Below are 20,128 nucleotides of genomic sequence, written 5' to 3'. Positions count from 1 at the left end.
AGCTGATTCTCTTTAACATGAAAAGCATTTCTATCTCTCCTCTTCAACAGATCTGATTTTTTTCCCCAAATTCTTGTGACTAAGCTTTCTAAACTGAAATCATCTCTCATATTTACCTATTTGCATATCTAATTGTAAATATAATATCTTGTACATACCTTAATACTTTTTATTAAGTTAGCATTTTGCCAAAAAAGTGGAAGTTGGAATGAGTTGGCATTTCTTCAAAATTATCTGCGGAGTCTTTGTGTTGTGCAACATTAGTTGGATTGAACTATTTCCCAAAGTTGAAGGTTAAATGTGAAACTCACTGGGCCATCTTGTCTCCAACATCTCACCTTCCTGAGAAAGGAAGAGAAGTGGTTGTTCACAGATATTTTTTTCCGCTACATTATGTAGCATGTTTTTCTTGGCATTCAGTACATGAACAAGATTAAATTGGAATGTTGCGCATAATGTGACTGAACTTGAAGTCTTTCAAGGTCAGAGGTTGGTCACGTCAACTTTTTGGTCTTTTTACAATGCTAGGAATGGAATTTATCTCTGCTTCTGGAAGTGCTGCTGAAAGGTTTGCAAATCATCAAGATGTTCTGGCAGTTACTTCATTACCATTCAACTAAACAATATTCATATCAACCTTGTACATCCTCTATAATAAACAAATGCATTACATAAACTGGATTTCAATAAAATCAATATGCTCTTGTAGCAAATTCGTAAACTATACATATATGTATTAAGTAAGAAAGTGATTGCATTGACAACATTATTTTATTAAAAGCAGCAAAATCTGAGATATTTTCCTTTTATTTAAAGACCTCTGGGATAGCATCTCCAAGTAAACAATTAATAAGAAACATTCAAATAAAATCCTTTGCATGTTTTCAAAAACTGAGTTTTCAGATTGGTGTTTTGAAATCCATTAGTCATTTCAAGATAGCATGAAATTAGAACATGTTCAGTAAGAAATAATTTAATTTGAAACTCGAAGAAATAGTCATATGGTAGGGGGTATGATAATTACACTCAGGTAATGTTCTCATCACTGTCAGCATTATTTTATAGTTTGAAATGCTGATAATTTATTGCTGATGGCTCAGAGCCAGATGAAAAAGTGATCCGTGAGTATTCAGTCTGCAACTGAAGTAGATCAATTAGCTCAGTAAACAAGAAAATGATATGTGGAGTATCACATTTTAAAACGTAATGTAATCATATCTTATTTGTTGAAAAATAGAAAATCTTTTAAATAATGAGAAACTGTTTTGAAACTATGAGAAACTTAAGTGCGGAACACTTTGGTGAGACCTCTTGTGAAAAACTTTGTGAGATTTTGATCTCCAAACCATAGGAAGAATATACATGCTTTAGACTCAGTGCATTGCTGGTTTTCCAGATTGTATCCTAAAATGCTGAATTATCACTTCAATTTAGAAGGCTCAGGTGATTGCATTGAGATCTTCAAGACTCTTAGAGGGATAGACTAAAAGACTCTTCTACATCCTGAGAAGTCTAGGATGGGGCTCATAACATCTGCGCACAAGAATAGCCATTAATATCAGATCATGAGCCATTTCTTTTTGTAGAATGTATTCGTATTCAGTTGCTCATATATTAAAAGCTGACATCAATAGATGTTTCAACATTCGACAATTTGAATGACAGTGGCAACTGGCAGGAAAGTGGAGTGGGCTGGAATGGGGCATGTGCATTTCAACATGTATTTTTATTACAATGTGCAGTGTAGATTGATGGGCAATATTCCTTTTCGCAGAAAATGAATACTTGCGCATCTATTCAGCTAGGTAGAGATGACAGGCACGATAGTGCAATATTCCTCTTGTGGGATGTGGGAAGGCAGGGAGATCTCCTGTATTCCTGACCACTACAATTGTGAGAAGTGCATCCAGCTGTAGCTTCTAACAAACCACATTAAGGTGTTGGAGCTGGACTGGATGAGCTCCGAATCATTCAGGAGGCTGATGAGATGGTAGATAAGGACATATAGAGAGGTAGTTATACTGAAGGTGCAGGACACAAGAAACTGGGTGACTGTCAAGAGAGGGGAAAGGAGCCAGTGCAGAGTACCCCTGTGGCCATCCTCCTCAACAACAGGTATATCACTTTCGATACTGGGGGGGGGGGGGGGGGGGGGAGTGGTTGTGGAATGACCTGAGAGAGTAAAGTCACAGTGGTCAGGCCTCTGGCACTGATTCTGGCTCTGTGGCTCAGAAGGGAAAGGGGAAGAAGAGGCACGCTGTGGTGATTGGTGATTCATTAGTCACGGGAATGAACAGGAGGTTCTGTATGTGAGAACGAGTTTTCTGGGTGCTATGATGCCTCCTGGGTGCCAGGGTCTGGGATATCTCAAATAGAGTCCTCAGCATTCTTAAATGGGAGTCAGAAGTCGTGATCATGTAGGTACCAATGACATGGGTAGGACGAGTGACAAGATTCTGCAAAGGGAGTTCAGGGAGTTAGCTGCTAAGTTACAGGGCAGAACTTCTGGGGAGTTTCTAGAGTGCCGTTATAGAGCAGCTCATGGTTGAGCCCACTAGAGGATCTGCTATTCTGAATTGGATATTGTGCAATGAACCAGAATTGATTAGAGACCTTAAGGTAAAAGAACCCTTGGGGGAAAGCGATCATAGTCTGGTCGAATTCACCCTGAAATTTGAGAAGGAGAAGCTAAAGTTAGATATATCAGTATTACAGTGGAGTAAAGGGAATTACCAAGGCAAAAGAAAGGAGTTGGCCAGAATTGATTGGAAAAGAACACTGGCAGGGAAGATGGCAGAGCAGCAATGGCTGGAATTTCTGGAAGCAATTCAGAAGGTACAGGATATATACATCCCAAAGAGGAGAAAGTATTCTAAAGGGAAGATGACACAACCATGGCTAACGAGAAGTCAAAGCCAACATAAGAGCCAAAGAGAGGGCATATAATAGAGCAAAGATTAGTGGGAAGTTAGGGGATTGGGAAACTTTTAAAACCATCAGAAGGCAACTTAAGAAGTCATTAGGTAAAGATGGAATACGAAAGTAAGCTAACCAATGATATTAAAGAGAATACCAAAAGTTCTTTAGATACATAAAGTTCAAAAGAGAGGCGAGAGTGGATACCGGACTGCTGGAAAACGACGCTGGACAGGTAGTAATGGGGGACAAGGAAATAGCGGATGAACTGAGTAAGTATTTTGCATCATCTTCACCGTGATGAAACTAGCAGTATAGTAGAAGTTCCAGGTGTCAGGGCATGAATGTGTGAAGTTACCATAATTAGACAAAGGGTTCTTGGGAAGCTGAAAGGTCTGAAGGTAGGTAAGTCAGCTGGACAGGATGGTGTACACCCTACAGTCCTTAAAGAGGTAGCTAAAGAGATCTTGGAGGCATTAGTAATGATCTTTCAAGAATCACTAGATTCTGGAATGGTTCTGGAAGACAGGAAAACTGCAAATGTCATTCCACTCTTCAAGAAGGGAGAGAGGCAAAAGAAATTAAACTAAAGGCCTATTGGATTGACCTCAGCGGTTTGGAAAATGTTGATTATTAAGTATGGGGTCTCACAGTATTTGGAGGCACATGATAAAATAGGCAGTAGTCAACATGGTTTCCTCAAGGGAAAATCTTGCCTGATAAATCTGTTGGAATTCTTTGAAGAAATAATATTAGATAAAGGAGAATTGGTTGATGATGTGTACTTGAATTTTCAGAAAACCTTTGACAAGATGTCACACATGAGGCTGCTTCACAAGCTACGAACCTATGATTGGCAGCAGACAAAGAGAGAGAATAAAAGGAGCCTTTTCTGTCCGGCTGCTGGTGACTAATATTGTTCCACAGGAGTCTGTGTTGGGGCCAACTCTTTTTACGTTATATGTCAATGATTTGGATGATGGAATTGATTACTTTGTTGCAATGTTTGCAGAAGATATTGGTAGAGGAGCAGTTCGTTCTGAGGAAGTAGAGAGGCTACAGAAGGACTCAGACTGATTAGGAGAATGGGCAAAGAAATGGCAGATGGAATACGGTGTCGGGAAGTGTATGATCAGAAGCTTTGGTAGAAGTAATGAAAGAGTTGACTATTTTCTGAATGGAGATTAAATACAAAAATCTGAGGCACAAATGGACTTGGGGATCCTAGTGCAGGATTCCCTGAAGGTTTATTTACAGGTTGAGTCTGTGGTGAGAAAGGCAAATGCATTGTTAGCATTCATTTCAAGAGGACTAGAATATAAAAACAAAGATGTAATGCTGAGACTTTATAAAGCACAGGTGAGGCCTCACTTGGAGTATTGTAAGCAGTTTTGGGCCTCTTATCTTAGAAAGAATGTGCTGATACTAGAGAAGGTTCAGAAGAGGTTTACAAAGGTGATTCCCGGATTGAATGGCTTGTCATATGAGAAAGTTTGACGACTCTGTGCCTGTATTCACTGGAATTCAGAAGAGTGAGGGGTGACCTCATTGAAACCTATCGAATGGTGAAAGGCCTTGACAGAGTAGATGTGGAGAGGAGAGTCTAAGACCAGAGGACACAGACTCAGAATAGAGGGGTGTCCTTTTAGAACAGAGATGAGGAATTTCTTTAGCCAGAGTGTGGTGAATCTGTGGAATTCTTTGCCACAGGCAGCTGTGGAAGCCAAGTCTTTATGTATATTTAAGGTAGTGGTCAATGGATTTTTGATTGGTCAGGGCATGAAGGGATACAGGGAGAAGACAGGAGACTGGGGCTGAGAGGTAAATTGGATCAGCCATGATGAAATGGCTGAGCAGATTTGATGGGCCAAATGGCCTAATTTTCCTCCGATATCTTATGGTATTCTGCTCTAAAACCTTTCTCACATGAATGTTTAAATGAGCACTCAAATGAATGCTGGATCAGGCCAAGATTTCCACTGTGATTTACAATGTCTATCTTACCAGTGTTTCCTCCTGAAATAACCCTGAAGGCTCAACATATTGGTCTTAATAGGATCCAGTCAGTTGTACTGGTTGAAGCACACCACCATCCAGTCTGTTTTTGATTGCCATTGTAGACGGAGATGGCTTGCTGCTTTGGGGATACTCTTGTAGGTGATAGTTGTTATAATAATATCCTGCTGAAAGAATAATAGGAAGCACTTTCTTAAAAGAAAACTTTGAGAACCATTTCTGTAATTAGGCTGCACTATAAGTTTTTCAAGTAGCTACAGACAGAGCATAAAGCTCTAGCCTCAAGAACAGTGCTGAACAAATAGCAGTGATCATTTACTCTGAAAACTCAAATTACTTTTCGCACCCCTTATACCAATCCACTCTCAAAGCCACATATCTTTGTTCAAAGCTTGAAAATGAAAGTTATGTTTGTAATGATGCTGTGAGTTCCACAGTTTATTGAAGCCTTTTACTGTTTATTTTTCAGCATTGCTGGCAGTGTCGCTGAAAGTTACGACACCGAAAGTGGGTTTGAAGATGCAGAGAATAATGATGTTGCCAATGCAGTTGTTCGTTTTATAACAAGATTTGTTGACAAAGTTTGCACTGAGAGCGGGGTCACACAGGACCATATCAAGAATTTGCACTGCATGATACCAGGTTGGGATATAAAGTGTTTTACATTAAAAAATCTAAGAGTGAGTGGTTTTATAGATACTTGTCCACTGATTTGCAGAGAAGTTTTTGATTCTTACTGTTTTCATTTTTTTTTACCACAATTGTTACCATTAGTATCATTGTAGAGAGTCCTTGCTATTCATCAGAATTGGACGCAGTACAAAAATTTTAATCTGTAGCTGTTTCAGTTCCAAAATTATGTTGATTTATACATTCATACTGATATTCACACCTCTGCTCCCCCACCCCCTACCCCTCCACAAGAGCGGCATGTTGGCACAGTTTCAACCAACAGTAAGACAACGTCACTGGAGTAGACGGATCTGTCCTGTTTTATGCCATTGATTCCATTTTGGGACATACCTGCCAAATCATGAAAACCATAAAACTAGAATACATAGCTTTCTTACTCCCCACAGCTAAACTGAAGTTCAGCAGTAGAAAGGAGCCTAACATTAGTGCTATTTAAAGGGATCACTGGCAGCATTCAGGGTTCTGTTAATTAACTTCTAGCTCATGCTTATTGTATGAGTGTTTGATGGTTGAATTTTAGAAGTTTAGGTTTGTTGATGCAGCTAATACTAACACTTTTGTACTCTGCCACAATATTCAGCTGGAATTGGCTTTATTCACAGCTGCAATCATAATTTTTATGCATTACAGAATTTCAGATTGGTTTAAGTGTTACTACTACTGCAATCTATAGTATATGCAAATCCTTTGCTTGGATAACTGGTATAATCATCTCCCAAACCCTCTGTGGAGCTAGCCATTTCAGATTGGTATAGAAGATGTATGAAGTTTACAAATTCTACAGACCTTAGAATCAGACATAGCACTGGAATTGATAGAAAGAAATATCTAAGTGTATGGCTTCTGAAAATCATAAATGTGACAAAATTTCCAGTGCATACGTCCTGAAGCTGGCAACACAGATAGACAGGGTGGTGAAGAAAACATATTATGGGGTACTGAATTCAACAGTTGGGATTTATTTTACAAATGTATAGGATACCGGAATATTCTGTTCATTTCTGGAAACTATACTACAGGAAGGATGTGATACAAAAGGGTGGGTATAGGACATATTTGCAAGGAGTTTGCAGCAGCCGGAGGGCGTGAGTTATAAGAAGAGACTGGATAGACTAGTATTGTTTTCTCTGCAGCGATGGAGTCTGAAAGATGATTTTATAATGGTTTATAAGATCATGAGGGACAAAGGTAATATGGATAGTCAATATCTTGTTGCCAGGACACTGGTCTAAAACTATAGGGAACATGTTTAAAATGACACACAAAAGATTTAAAAGAGATGTTTTTTCTCATTGGGGTAGTGGGTAATAATGGAGCCAACTGTCAGAGGAAGTGGTTGAGGTTGTACAATTACAATGTTTAAAAGACAGGTACAAGAAAAGGAATGCAGAGAAATGGGAGGAGCTCAGGACATGGTTGACTTGGTCCAAAGGACCTCGTCCCATGCTATAGGGCTCTATGCACATAAAAAAGAAATGGATGATTCAGAAATCCTGATTAGGCTGCATGTAGTTAATGGTTAGACCGAAATATTTTGTTCTGTTACCTTAGGGGTCCGTGAGAGACAAAACAGCACAATCAGTGCAATTTTAGTTAACCCTCTGGAACTCACTGACTTTAGAATATCTGTGAATTTATTAAGAAAAATCTGCAGTAACTTTTTCTTTGTGCCATGTAATCATTCATTTCAAATTTAGAGTGATTTTTGTTAATGAGTCTAACACTCTTCATGATAACATCTTTGCAGGTTTTTCTTGTTTTCTGTTTTATGTTGTTTTTGATTTAGTTGTTTGCTTCACTGACTTGTAGAAGTATAAATTCTATAACCTGGATGCCTGTAATTCATTCATTAACATGAGAGAAAAATAAAAACTGCCTGGGTTACTTGAAGCCATTAGAAGACGAAGTTCTCCTCAGATGAAATGACACACAGAGACACACAGACCATTCTGGTCTAAGGAATAGATAATGCTATGGGGAAAGCAGCAAATAAAATGTGTTTTATAATATGTTGTTATCATTTTTATAGTACAAATTAGACTGGTATGTAGCAGGGCAGCAAAATGTGAAGGCTTAGTTTTCTTCAGCAAACAAATACAATGATCACTTTTTAATCATAGGTTTAATAGTCTGTTCTACAAACGTTTGTACTTGCCATGTGTCTAATCTCATTATTCCCCAAAACTAACCTTCCAGATTTAATTATATATGTATGTATGTATGTCATGAAATAAAGGCTATAGAGACTATGTTTCAGAATAATTTATTTTTCACAAATAGTTAAACTGACTGTGGTTTTACTGTTTAAGGAATTGTGGCAATGCATATTGAGACACTGGAGGCTGTTCATCGGGAAAGCAGGAGGCTTCCACCAATACAGAAGGTAAACAAATACATCACTTATTTTAGCATGTATCCCTACACTCCAAAAAGGAAGTAAGATAACCTAAATCTGCTCTGGTGATTAGGCCTCTCATTAGTTGCTCTTAATACCTGATAGAACTGGTTATAAGATTTAATTTCTTTTGCTTTAATAATCATTGACTTTTAATTTCCTATAATCATATCCCTTTACCATTTCTATATTTTGGTTTGTTTTCTTTATTTCATTTACTCTGTTTTATGTTAATAGTAGTAGTTTTACTTTAACTCCATGCTTCTTAAACTTCCTTATTCTTTGCTTTCTTCTTTCAGATTGGTGCAAGTAAATAGGGCTGGAGGGTAATCCACACTTGTATTAAATCACTGCAGCACCACCTAATGATAAGCATCTGGTATCACAACAGTTAGTCTGTTGGACTGCAGAGACCTTCCAGTTATTCATGGTCCAAAAATTAGACAAGTGGAATTTTTGATTTTATTTGTTGTTGGCCATTTTTGGCCACTATATCATTGTCAGATATTGCTTACCATAGAAATTGTTTCAGTCTAAAATGATCTTATCCATTGCATTTCAACAATTTTTTAAGCAATTCTTTAATATTCTTGCAGTGTGTTAAATTTTTCAGTCTCATATCTATGGTTAACTGTTCAATTTTTAGAACCTGATACTCTTAAGTTTTTGGTGCATAATCAGGAAAGCAACATAATGTTGTTTAACGTTTCAGTTTTATGGACATCTTAAAAGGTATGCTCTTTGGGAATCACCAATATAGTGTCCCAAAAGTTACCACATTATGAATATAATTTCCTTTAAATGTTGGCTGAATGAACTGCCAATATTTTATGAAAAGTAAATTGTAATATTACAGGATAATTATTCGAATTGGTGAAAGCCTGGGAATCCAGATGAGATCAGATCAACTGAATCTTTTTTTTGATGAAAGTTGTACAGACTTGTAAAAATACTATTCATTGCATCTCCTCATAGCTTCTCCCTCTTTTTAAACAAAATGTTTTCCAGGCTGCTTCTTTAAAATGCTTTTTTTTTTGGCATTGAAAATTGACTTGGCTCCACTATGTTCTTAGTATTTTATATTCCCCCTGTGTAGCAACATTCTTTAAAACAGCTGTTATTTAAAATACAAACATACTTTTTCCTTTTAAACTAAAAGTAGTGCAGCTTTCAGAGCAGAATTGTAAGCAATAGGAATCTACAGTTTGACTGGAAATAGTGCAGAAATGTTTCAATAAGTTATTGCAAAAATAATGAAGCAGCTGAAATTACATGTAAAAATGAACATAAAGAAATCTAAAGAGAAAGCTTAGTTTAGTTCTACAACAAATCTCAAGTATTTTGCAAAATGTAAGTAAAACTGGAGAACCTAAAAATAAATGAAGTCTTGAAAACAGTACTTTATTCTATATGTTCGAATTTTACATTTTAACTCAACACTCCATCATGTTCAGGTTTCTGCCATACTGATGAAGTGCAGGCTAGATAGACAGAGAATAATTGATAACTTTAAAGCAGTACTCGCTTCTTTTTTGTTTCGAAAGGAAATGAGGCCAACATTTTCCTAGACATTATATCTTCAGTATAGAATTGATTCTTTGCAATGAATGATCATCAAACGCCAAATTAGCCTGATGCCTTAAGATAGCTATTGGTAATTGCCACATAGAAAGTGCAGAACAGCCATTACTGAAGGAACTGATTATAACCACTAAAAATGTTTCTCCAGTATGTATTTCAAGAACCTGCTAGTTGATTTATTAAACTCCTTTTCCAACAAAAAAGGTATTGTTGGAAAATGATGCAGCATTTCAGTGTATTTGACTGAAAGGAAAATTTTCTTATTTATCTCATATTTTCTTCTGAGATAGGAGACCATTCAACCCTTTCAGTGTGTCCCATTTGTCAGCATTCCCAGCAATGCCATTTCCACACTGTGATCTATTCTGTCTCTGAAGTCCTTCAACCTCACTCTGAATCTCCTTCCAGCCACTCACTCTTGGTAATATATTGTATCACTTAATCCACCAATCTTGAGGGTGTGAAAGGAGCAGGAGCACCTGGTCACGGGGGGCTGGTTTATGCAGACTCCACACAAATAGCATCGCAGTTCAGTATTGATGCTGGGTAACTGTAACTTTTAGGCTGCAGTAGTGTATCGTGTGCCTCTCAGCCTTTATACAAACTATAATTGATTAAAAGTTTATTATATTTCCTTTATTTTGATCTGAGATATCAAGAGACTTCGGTTGTTTTCAGAAACTAGAAGGATACAAATTTTTCTGGAAAATGAATTAACAGGGTGGAACAGGCCCTTCCAGTCCAACGAGGCGGCTGCCCAGCATCCCACTTATTTATTAACCCAACCTCATCACAGGCCAACTTACAATGACCAATTACCTACTGACTGGTATGCCTTTGCACTGTGGGAGGAAACCAGAGCACTAGCAGGAAACCCACGCAGTCACAGGGAGAACGTACAACCTTCTTACAGACAGAGCTGAAGTTGAACACCGAGCTCCGATGCCCCAAGCTATAATAGTGTCATGCTAACCACTATGCTACCATGTTGCCCTTCCAGGATTTCCAATGTAAATTGAAATTGAAGTTCTCAGGATACCTGAAAGAAAATAGATGATATTGAAGAAAAATACTGACCATAGGAGTCAGATGTCAAAGGCTAAGCAAAGAACCAAATAAATTATGAACCTCAGATTGTAGAAAGCGAAACTAGCATTTCTAGATCCAAAGAGGAGTGAACATAATGTTCAGTAGGACCCTTGGGAAGAAATTGGATAAATTTAGTCAGATTTGTACTTAATGGAATATAGATGAACAAATAACTTTGGTCCTCATTAATAGTCATAGAATGTATACCAGAGATTGATATAAAATGGCTAATGGTTTCTCATAAACACAGGAGATCTTGCAGATGTTGGCAATCTCGAACAGCACACAAAATGCTGGGGGAATTCCTCCAGCATTTTGTGTCTATTGCTAGTTGATATTTCAAATTGATATCAAAATCTCACGAGAAAACTCCAAGGATATGACTTCATTTAATGTCAGAGAAATGTATACAATATACATCCTGAAATGCTTTTTCTTTGTAGCCATCCCTGAAAACAGAGGAGTGCCCCCAAAGAATGAATAACAGTTAAATGTTAGAACCCCAAAGTCCTCCCCAGCTCCCCTTCCTCCTGCGCATAAGCAACAGCAAACAAAGATCCCCCTCCCCCACCAGCAAAAAAAAAGCATTGGCCCCCACCACTGAGCACTCAAGCGTGCAGCAAGGCAACAGCAAAGACAGAGACTTACAGTGCCCCAAGGACTACTCGTTCACCCGGCGTTCAACATACCACAAGCTCTCTCGCCCTCTCTCTCTCTCTCTCCCTCCCTCCCTCCCTAGTAAGGGAGAAAGGGGTGTCTCTGTTTCACAGTGAGAGGGGAGACATAACAAACAACTCACTGGTTTACGATGTTAAAGTCCATTGTGTCGCTTTTTCCGAGTCTGTGCCCGAAGATCTCAGGTCTCTGGGCACACAGCCGTAGATCTTCCAACTCCCACGACACACCAATCTCCTGCCGGGACACCAACTCTCGATCTGCCTATCTCCAGAGTCATGAGATCTCTGGAAGCAAATCAGTTCAAAAAGGTAATTGATATGTTGAGATAAACAGGGCTGTCAAGAGAAATTAAATGTACAGCAAAAAAGTCAGAAATGTGCAGAAACCCCATCTATGGATACCCAGTAGCACCCTGGTAAATGGGATCAATGAACATATCTATGAATGGAGACTACCCTGCAGTATGTGACCAAGAACCAAAGCAGCAGCTAGTCTGTGAAATGTTAATAACATGAGCAGATCTTCCCCATAAACATCTTTCGTCAGAGAACATAATGCAATATTTCAAAAGAAGTTCCAAGTTCAAAATAAGATTTATTATCGGAGTACATACATGCTTAGCAGGTATCGTTAGCAGTCTATAGAACAATAAATGTAAACAGGATCAATGGACAACGAACTGTGCAAATGAAAATATAAATAAATAGCAATAAATTACAAGCATGAAATAGCAAGATAAAGCGTCAAGTGAGAATATGGATTATGGAATGCCAGGAGCAGAATGAGTGGGGTTTATTCCCTTTTGTTCAAGAACCTGATGGTTGAGGGGTAGTAACTGTTCTTGAACCTGGTGGTGCGAGTACTGGTGCTCTGGTACCCACTACCTGATGACAGCAGTCAGAAAACAGCATGGTCTGGGTGGTGAGGATCTTTGATGATGGATGCTGCTTTTCTACGGCAGTGTTTCATGTAGATGTGCTCAATGGCTGGGAGGGTTTTATCTGAGATGTACTGGGCCAAATCCATTCAAGATGCCACCGGCATACATCGGCGACTCTGCACGCTGCAGAAAATTGTACCAGTTTTCCTTCATCTTAGATTCATTCAAATAATGGGTCCAGATTTAAAATCCTACATCATTAAGTCGAAACTTTTTCTCGCTTTTAGGAGGCTGATTCTTTTCCCCCAAAACAGTAGAGGAATTACACTGTGGAGCCAGATGCAATTTTGGATGTATTACTAGACATGTCATTGTCTAGTTTGTGGGCTGCTAAAAACTTGCTAATATACTGAGAATCCAGTGACAGAAAAGAAACTTTTGGAAAACTTGAAGACTATGTGGTCAATTTGAAGGCAGCTGCCCCATATAGAATTTCCTATGAATCCAATTCTGTTCAGAAAGACCAAACCTCTGTGATCTGTAAACCTATAGTAAATGGAACTAAACAAATTACGATCAACAGAATTTTGAGAGAATATTCGTGTTCCAGATAATATAATTCAAGAAACTGTAGTTCCAGTTACATGAAGATACCAAAGTAATTATGTGTAACATGTTAATAAAGAGAGACTAAAGAAATGTTGGACCTGATGAATGAGAGTTTTTGAGTCTTCATTCACAACATGCAGAAAATATAAAGGTCGTTGAATGGATCCAAAACATGACAGTTGATTTGAACTTTAAAAAACATGAGACACCTTCAACCAGTAACTAATTAACAAATCAGTAGTTCAAAAATGCATTATCATGTTTGGTGCAACTGTCACAAATCATGGAAATCATATATGTGAACATTTTAGGATGCTGTGCAGAAATGTGCCTTTATTAACACGAGAATTTAAACATCAAAAAGCCCTGGCAATTGTCAACTACAGACACGTAGCCAGAGAGATCTTCATCCGCTTAAGAATTCTGTAAACTACTATTTATATCTTGGATGAAAATCTATTTTCAAACTTGAACACAATGATGCAAAAACACATGTATATATAAAGTTTAATAAACAAAAAATTTAAATGAATGGTTTAGAAACTCAGCAAATTTAATGGTACATGTATTTATGAAGCAAAACCAGAATATGCAAAGAAATGCCATTAATTGGTAACTGACTAGGACATTAACTTAAAAAGGAAATTTGAAATGCTTGGTATTGGTCATCAGCTACTTCCCAGACCTTAAAACAATTACAGCTAGGCAACCTGATGAGGTTGTGTAGAAGATTTCCCACATCTTATATACAGTACTCTGTGGCAGAAATGACGAATCAACCTGGCATTGAAGATCTACAGACAAGGACTGATGAGTAGGTACCACTAGAATTTGTTTCAAACTTCTTACTTAAGAGGATGACTATTTCCTACATTCATTAAGAAGAGCATATCTCTATTGTTGGTTTGTTTTGCAATTTTTTTTTTCTGGATTAAAGTTTTGGACTAATGTTTATCATCAAATTGGGGCTTTGAGTATAAATTAAGTTCATTTGAGCAGCAAATAAAAACATAATTACAACCAAATGCATGTTACATGCTCACTAGAATCAAGTATTTCTATTATCCTTGTATTCATCAACAGAAGGGATATGGTCTCTTTGAAGTTTGTTATTTATATGATTCTTGCAATTTATTTTTCCCATACTTTTACAGCCCAAAATTTTACGGCCAGCTCTATTACCTGGTGAAGAGTTTGTTGGAGAGGGGTTGCGTGTTGTTCTGGACCCAGATGGTCGAGAAGAAGCAACAGGGGGAGCCCTGGGTGGACCACACATTCTTCCTGCAGAGGGGGCTTTATTTCTAACAACATATCGAATTATTTTCAAAGGCACCCCACATGATCCCTTGGGTAGGCTTTTAAAAACTTTACATTTATGACATTAAAAGCTAATCATGTATAATTTATTAAGAAATAATTTTATAATCTTTTTAACTGTCAAGATGAAACAAAACATTTTGCAGATTTTCATCAATTCTTGTGACTGAGATGCTTTGATATTTGTATGGTAACTTTTGAGGAACAGAATAATGTCAGTTATATTTCTTCAATACTTTGGAGGTGCCTATTCAGTTTAATGTTACATGCTAAGTTTTTTTTTGTATCCCACCAATTTTACATCAGTTTATATGTTGCTACCTCACATTTTGTCACACAAAAATATACATTTATTCAGTTAAAAATTATGGGGAGAGGTATGTTGATACTCTTCCTACATTATAAAATAACTAATATTGTACCACAGTCAGATTTTAAACTTGGAATGATCCACACTTCTTGGCATCTGTAGCCATTGGATTGACAGATTAATTTCTTTGGTTAATATAGCCTGATTTCCTATGCTAACAGTGATCTTAATATATGGCCCTATGTGTAGTTCAAAGTAAGTTTATTATCAAAGTACATGTATGTCACCATATACAATCCCGAGATTCATTTTCTTGGGGGCTTTCTCAGCAAATACAAAAAGCATAATAGAATCAATGAAAGACAACACCCAATAGGGCAGACAAACAAACTGCAAATACAAAAGAGAGAAGAAATAATAATAATAACTAACTAAGTAATAAATATTGAGAACATGAGATGAAAAGTCCTTGAAAGTGAGTCCATAGGTTGTGGGAACAGCTCACTGATGGGGCAAATGAAGCTTAGTGATGTTATCCCCTTTAGTTCAAGAGTATGATCGTTGAGGGGTATTAACTGTTCCTAAACCTGGTGGTGAGAGTCCTGAGGCTCCAGTACCACCCTGATGGCAGCAGTGAGAGAGCAGAATCTGCGTGCTGGAGGTCCTTGATGATTGATGCTGCTTTCCTGCAACAGTGTTCCACGTAGATGTGCTAGATGTACAATGTGGGGGCGGGAGGGGCTTTACCTGTGATGGACTGGGCCATATCTACTACTTCTTGTAAGATTTTTGTTTGATGTCAGTGTTTCCATACCAGGCTGTAATGCAACCACTCAATATACTCTCCACCACACAGCTATCGAAATTTGTAAAAGTTTTGGATGTCATGCCAAACCTTTGCAAACTTCTAAGGAAGTAGAGGCACTGCCAAGCTTTCTTCATAATGGCACTTACATGCTGGGCCCAGGACAGTTCTTCTGAAAGGATAACACCCAAGGAATTGATATTCTCCAGCTTCAATCCTCCGATGAGGACTGACTCATGGACCCCCAATTTCCTCCTCCTGAATCAATAATCAGCTCCTTGGTCTTGCTGACATTGCGAGAGAGGTTGTTCTTGTGACACCACTCAGTCAGATTTTCAGTTTCCCTCCCATATGCTGATTAGTCATCACCGTTGATTTAGCCAACAACAGTGGTGTCATCAGCAAATTTAAATATGGTATTGGAGCTGTGCTGATCACAATTGTGAGAGAGATGCCTTTGATAATCCGAGCTAACTGGGGTCTGCAACTGAACTCGGAAATCTAGTTGCACAAGGAGATATTGAGGTCTTGAACCTTATTGATTAGTTTTGAGGGGATGATAATATTGAATGCCGAGCTGTAGTTGATAAAGAGCACCCTGATGAAATCACCTTTGCTGTCCAGATGTTCCAGGGTTGAGTGATGAGCCAATGAGCTGGTAGGCAAATTGGAGCAGATCAAATTTCTATCATAGATTTTGAAGGCTGTTATGCTTGAAATTTCTTACGCTTTGAAATATAAAAAAATGTTGGAGAACCCTTCAAAAACTATATTAAATATAATTTTGATTGTGCATAATAATGCACAAAAACATAGGTTGGTTATAGTATCAAAATATTACATTGTATTTTTAGCATCTGGGATAAAGACACTGAACATTCATGTAAAGAAATATGAAAGATTAAAAATAGGCACTTATTAATTTTGGTGTTTATCTTTTATTTGGGGTAATAAAAATTTTTTATACAATGATAATTTGCTGTTAATATCTGTTTTGTTTATGTATTTTGGATAGTTGGTGAACAAACTATAGTTCGGAGCTTTCCTATTGCATCAATGACAAAGGAGAAAAAAATAAGCATACAAAATCAGCTGCAGCAAAATATGCAAGAGGGATTGCAGATTCGATCATCAACTTTTCAGGTCTATTTTATTCACAGATTTTGTTTCAGACTAACTAACGTTATATTTGTGGAAAGTAGTGCAAATTTATGTTATACGAATAGACTAGAATCAACGCAGCTATATAAATTTTGTTATATACTGTTACAGATAATTAAAGTAGCCTTTGATGAAGAAGTGAACTCAGAGATGGTGGAAATCTTTAAGAAGCACATAATGAAGTTTCGGTATCCACAATCAATCTTCAGCACTTTTGCCTTTGCAGCAGGTCAAAATGCACCACAGATAATTTTGCCAAAACAAAAGGAAAAAAACACTTCATTTCGGTAAGTGTGAAAAGGTGGATGATTATGAGGCCAGTTGGTTGTAAACAGTTACAATGATTTTTTCTGTTCACAATATGGCTTTAATAATAAGGGGGTGGTTACTTTGCTCATCCAAACTTTGCAATGGGTTCTGTATTACTATGCTACTAGTTGGAAGCAATAATAATTTAAAACAAGTCAGAATGTGAAAATTGGGAAGTGAATGCCATAGTAAGCAAAAAAATACATGTAAGTGCTATGTTACTGATACTTAGTGTACTAAGTTTAGTCTTGCCAAAGTTCTTTAAAAAATGCATATGTTTTACAATCTGCAGTAATAAATAATTTGGGAAGTTTTAACATTCCTTCAAAATAATTATGTGCTAGTATAATATTTGAGCACTGTCAAATTTCAGGAACATTTTGATGAAAGTCTTCAGTGTGTCAAATAAATAAGGGTACTTGGATAGAAGAGGAAAATGTCACTGACTCCTTGTAGAAGGATTTGAATGAAGAGGAATAAAGCAACTGTGCAGAGCCTAGAAATTGCAGGAAAATAAATAAGGGGATAAAAAGAGAATAGAAAAGGAAACATTGTAGCTGGAGAGACCATTGATGTTTGTAGCAAATGCATTAAATAGCTGATAATAGCAAGGTGCTTCTTTCATTCAAGGTTGTGTAATCCTGAGAGTTTGGTAACAAATATTGAAAGCTAGAAGGGTCTATTAACTTCCTATGATCTGATTTGATAGTTCTTAAAAGACTTAGAAAGCTTATTTTCCTGCGAACCTTTGTTTTTCCTAGCATCCTATCCAGAATGGTAATAATTATGAGAACTGATAGAAAACTTACATTTTTTAAAATTTGGGTCTTTTTTTTTAAACCTTCGTTATATAAGTTACTATACATGCACTTTACTTTGTAACACAGATTTGCTCTCAAATGGTGATAAGGCAAATAAATAAATGGGTAAATCAATTTGCTTCAAATCAAACTGTGCCTTTGAAATGTGTTGCTGGTTAGGCTTTTTCTTAAGGCTGCATGGATGTGATGGATGTGAATCTGGCATCAGTATATCTAAATGGTGTAAGGACAATCTTTGTCCATTCCTAAAAGACACCAGTGATGAGTCTTTCAAATTATTTGATAATTCCCAATTACGATAATAAGTTGACCCTGGGCAACAAACAAGTTGCTGTTTTTTACAGACATCTTTATGTCAATTTTGTCCATAAGCTATGAAATCATTGTTGAAAATGATGTGTTTTGTTATGTTTGTACTGACTGAAATAAATTTGATTCATTCATTCATAAGTCAGAAAACACACAAAAAATACTCAATAAGGTTGCGATACTTTCACAGTATTGTAATGAATGATATGACAAGCACACAAGCCAGATAAGAAAAATCAATTAGTAAGGATGAAGAGGGAGAGAGGAAACTAGTTATGCCATTCATAAATCCAATGTTCAAAAATGTATGAACATTGGATTTTTAAATTTAATAACATTATAGGAGCTTATTTGTATGTAAAGAATATCCATAATTTATGAATCCTTAATCAGAAAGGGCTGCATTGATAGTATTTTTAGAATTCTGGAATATAATTTTAAAATTATCTACTTTGAATGCATATATCTCAATTATTAATACACAGTGATATGCAGATGTTTGGGCACCCCTGGTCAAAATTTCTGTTACTGTGAGTAGAAGATGGACTGACCTCCAAAAGTCATAAAGTTAAAGATATAACTTTTTTTAACATTTCAAGCAAGATTAGTGTATTATTTTTGTTTTGTACAATTTTAAAGTGGGGGGGGGAAAGGGAAGGAAGCACCATGCAAAAGCTTGGGCACCCCAAGAGATTTAAGCTCTCAGATAACTTTTAAGAAGTTCTCAGACCTTAATTAGCTTGTTAGGGCTACGGCTTGTTCACAGTCATCGTTAGGAAAGGCCAGGTGATGTCAAATTTCAAAACTTAATAAATACTGACTCCTCAAACTTTGTCCCAACAATCAGCAGCCATGAGCTCCTCTAAGCAGCTGCCTAGCACTCTGAAAATTAAAATAAATGATGCCCACAAAGCAGTAAAAGGCTATAAGAAGAGAGCAAAGCGTTTTCAGGTAGCTGATTCCTCAGTTCGTAATGTAACTAAGAAGTGGCAGTTAACAGGAATGGTGGAGGTCGAGGTCTGGAAGACCAAGAAAACTTTCCGAGAGAACTGCTTGTAGGATTGCTAGAAAGACAAATCAAAACCCCCGTTTGACTGCAAAAGACCTTCAGGAAGATTTAGCAGACTCTGGAGTGGTGGTGCACAGTTCAACTGTGCAGTGACACCTGCACAAATATGACCTTCATGGAAGAGTCATCAGAAGAGAACCTTTCCTGCATCCTCACCACAAAATTCAGTGTCAGAGGTTTGCAAAGGAACATCTAAGCAAGCCTGATGCATTTGGAAACAAGTCCTGTGGACTGATGAAGTTAAAATAGAACTTTTTGGCCGCAATGAGCAAAGGTAAGTTTGGAAGAAAAAAGGGTGCAGAATTTCATGAAAAGAACACCTCTCCAACTGTTAAGCACAGGGGTAGATCGATCATGCTTTGGGTTTCTGTTGCAACCAGTGGCACGGGGAACATTTCACTGGTAGAGGGAAGAATGAATTCAATTAAATACCAGCAAATTCTGGAAGCAAACATCACACCGTCTGTAAAAAAGCCGAAGATGAAAAGAGGATGGCTTCTACAACATGATAATGATCCTAAACACACCTCAAACTCCACAATGGACGACCTCAAGAGGTGCAAGCTGAAGGTTTTGCCATGACCCTCACAGTCCCCTGACCTAAACATCATCGAGAATCTGTGGATAGACCTCAAAAGAGCAGTGCATGCAAGATGGCCCAAGAATCTCACAGAACTAGAAGCCTTTTGCAAGGAAGAATGGGTGAAAATCCCCCAAACAAGAATTGAAAGACTCTTAGCTGGCTACAGAAAGCGCTTACAAGCTGTGATACTTGCCAAAGGGGGTGTTACTAAGTACTGCCAAGCAGGGTGCCCAAACTTTTGCTTCGGGCCCTTTTCCTTTTTAGTTATTTTGAAACTGCAAAAGATGGAAATAAAAAAGTAATCTTGCTTAAAATATTAAAGAAATGTGTCATCTTTAACTTTATGCCTTTTGGAAATCCGGTCATCTTTTACTTAGCTATTCACAGTAACAGAAATTTTGACCGGGGTGCCCAAACTTTTGCATGCCACTATATACCTCTGGACTTCTGTTCTAATAATTTAACTCCTGTGCTTTCATATTCCCAAGTTCTTACGTCAATGAGAAGTGTTGCTTATCGGAGAAAAGGCTGTGACTCAATCTTCTGTCTTCATGGGATAAATATGGCACCAAGCTGTTGCATGTCCT

At 37.4% G+C, this 20,128-nt stretch overlaps 1 protein-coding gene across 3 annotated transcripts in view; it reads left to right on the top strand.

Annotated features, from left to right (window-relative positions):
- sbf2 (SET binding factor 2) overlaps positions 1-20,128 on the top strand; it is a 572,061-nt gene that overhangs the window by 454,834 nt on the left and 97,099 nt on the right. For all 3 annotated transcript variants that reach the window (XM_072272620.1, XM_072272618.1, XM_072272617.1), the window contains exons 20-24: positions 5,402-5,574; positions 7,935-8,008; positions 14,012-14,207; positions 16,305-16,432; positions 16,562-16,737. In XM_072272620.1, the coding sequence (XP_072128721.1) occupies positions 5,402-5,574; positions 7,935-8,008; positions 14,012-14,207; positions 16,305-16,432; positions 16,562-16,737 (747 nt within the window). The remainder of the gene's footprint in view (positions 1-5,401; positions 5,575-7,934; positions 8,009-14,011; positions 14,208-16,304; positions 16,433-16,561; positions 16,738-20,128) is intronic.

This window comes from Mobula birostris, chromosome 11 (genome assembly GCF_030028105.1).
Source record: "Mobula birostris isolate sMobBir1 chromosome 11, sMobBir1.hap1, whole genome shotgun sequence".
Classification (NCBI taxonomy): domain Eukaryota; kingdom Metazoa; phylum Chordata; class Chondrichthyes; order Myliobatiformes; family Myliobatidae; genus Mobula; species Mobula birostris.
The sequence above is the reverse complement of the archived record's forward strand: the minus strand, read 5'-3'. Positions and strand labels throughout refer to the sequence as shown.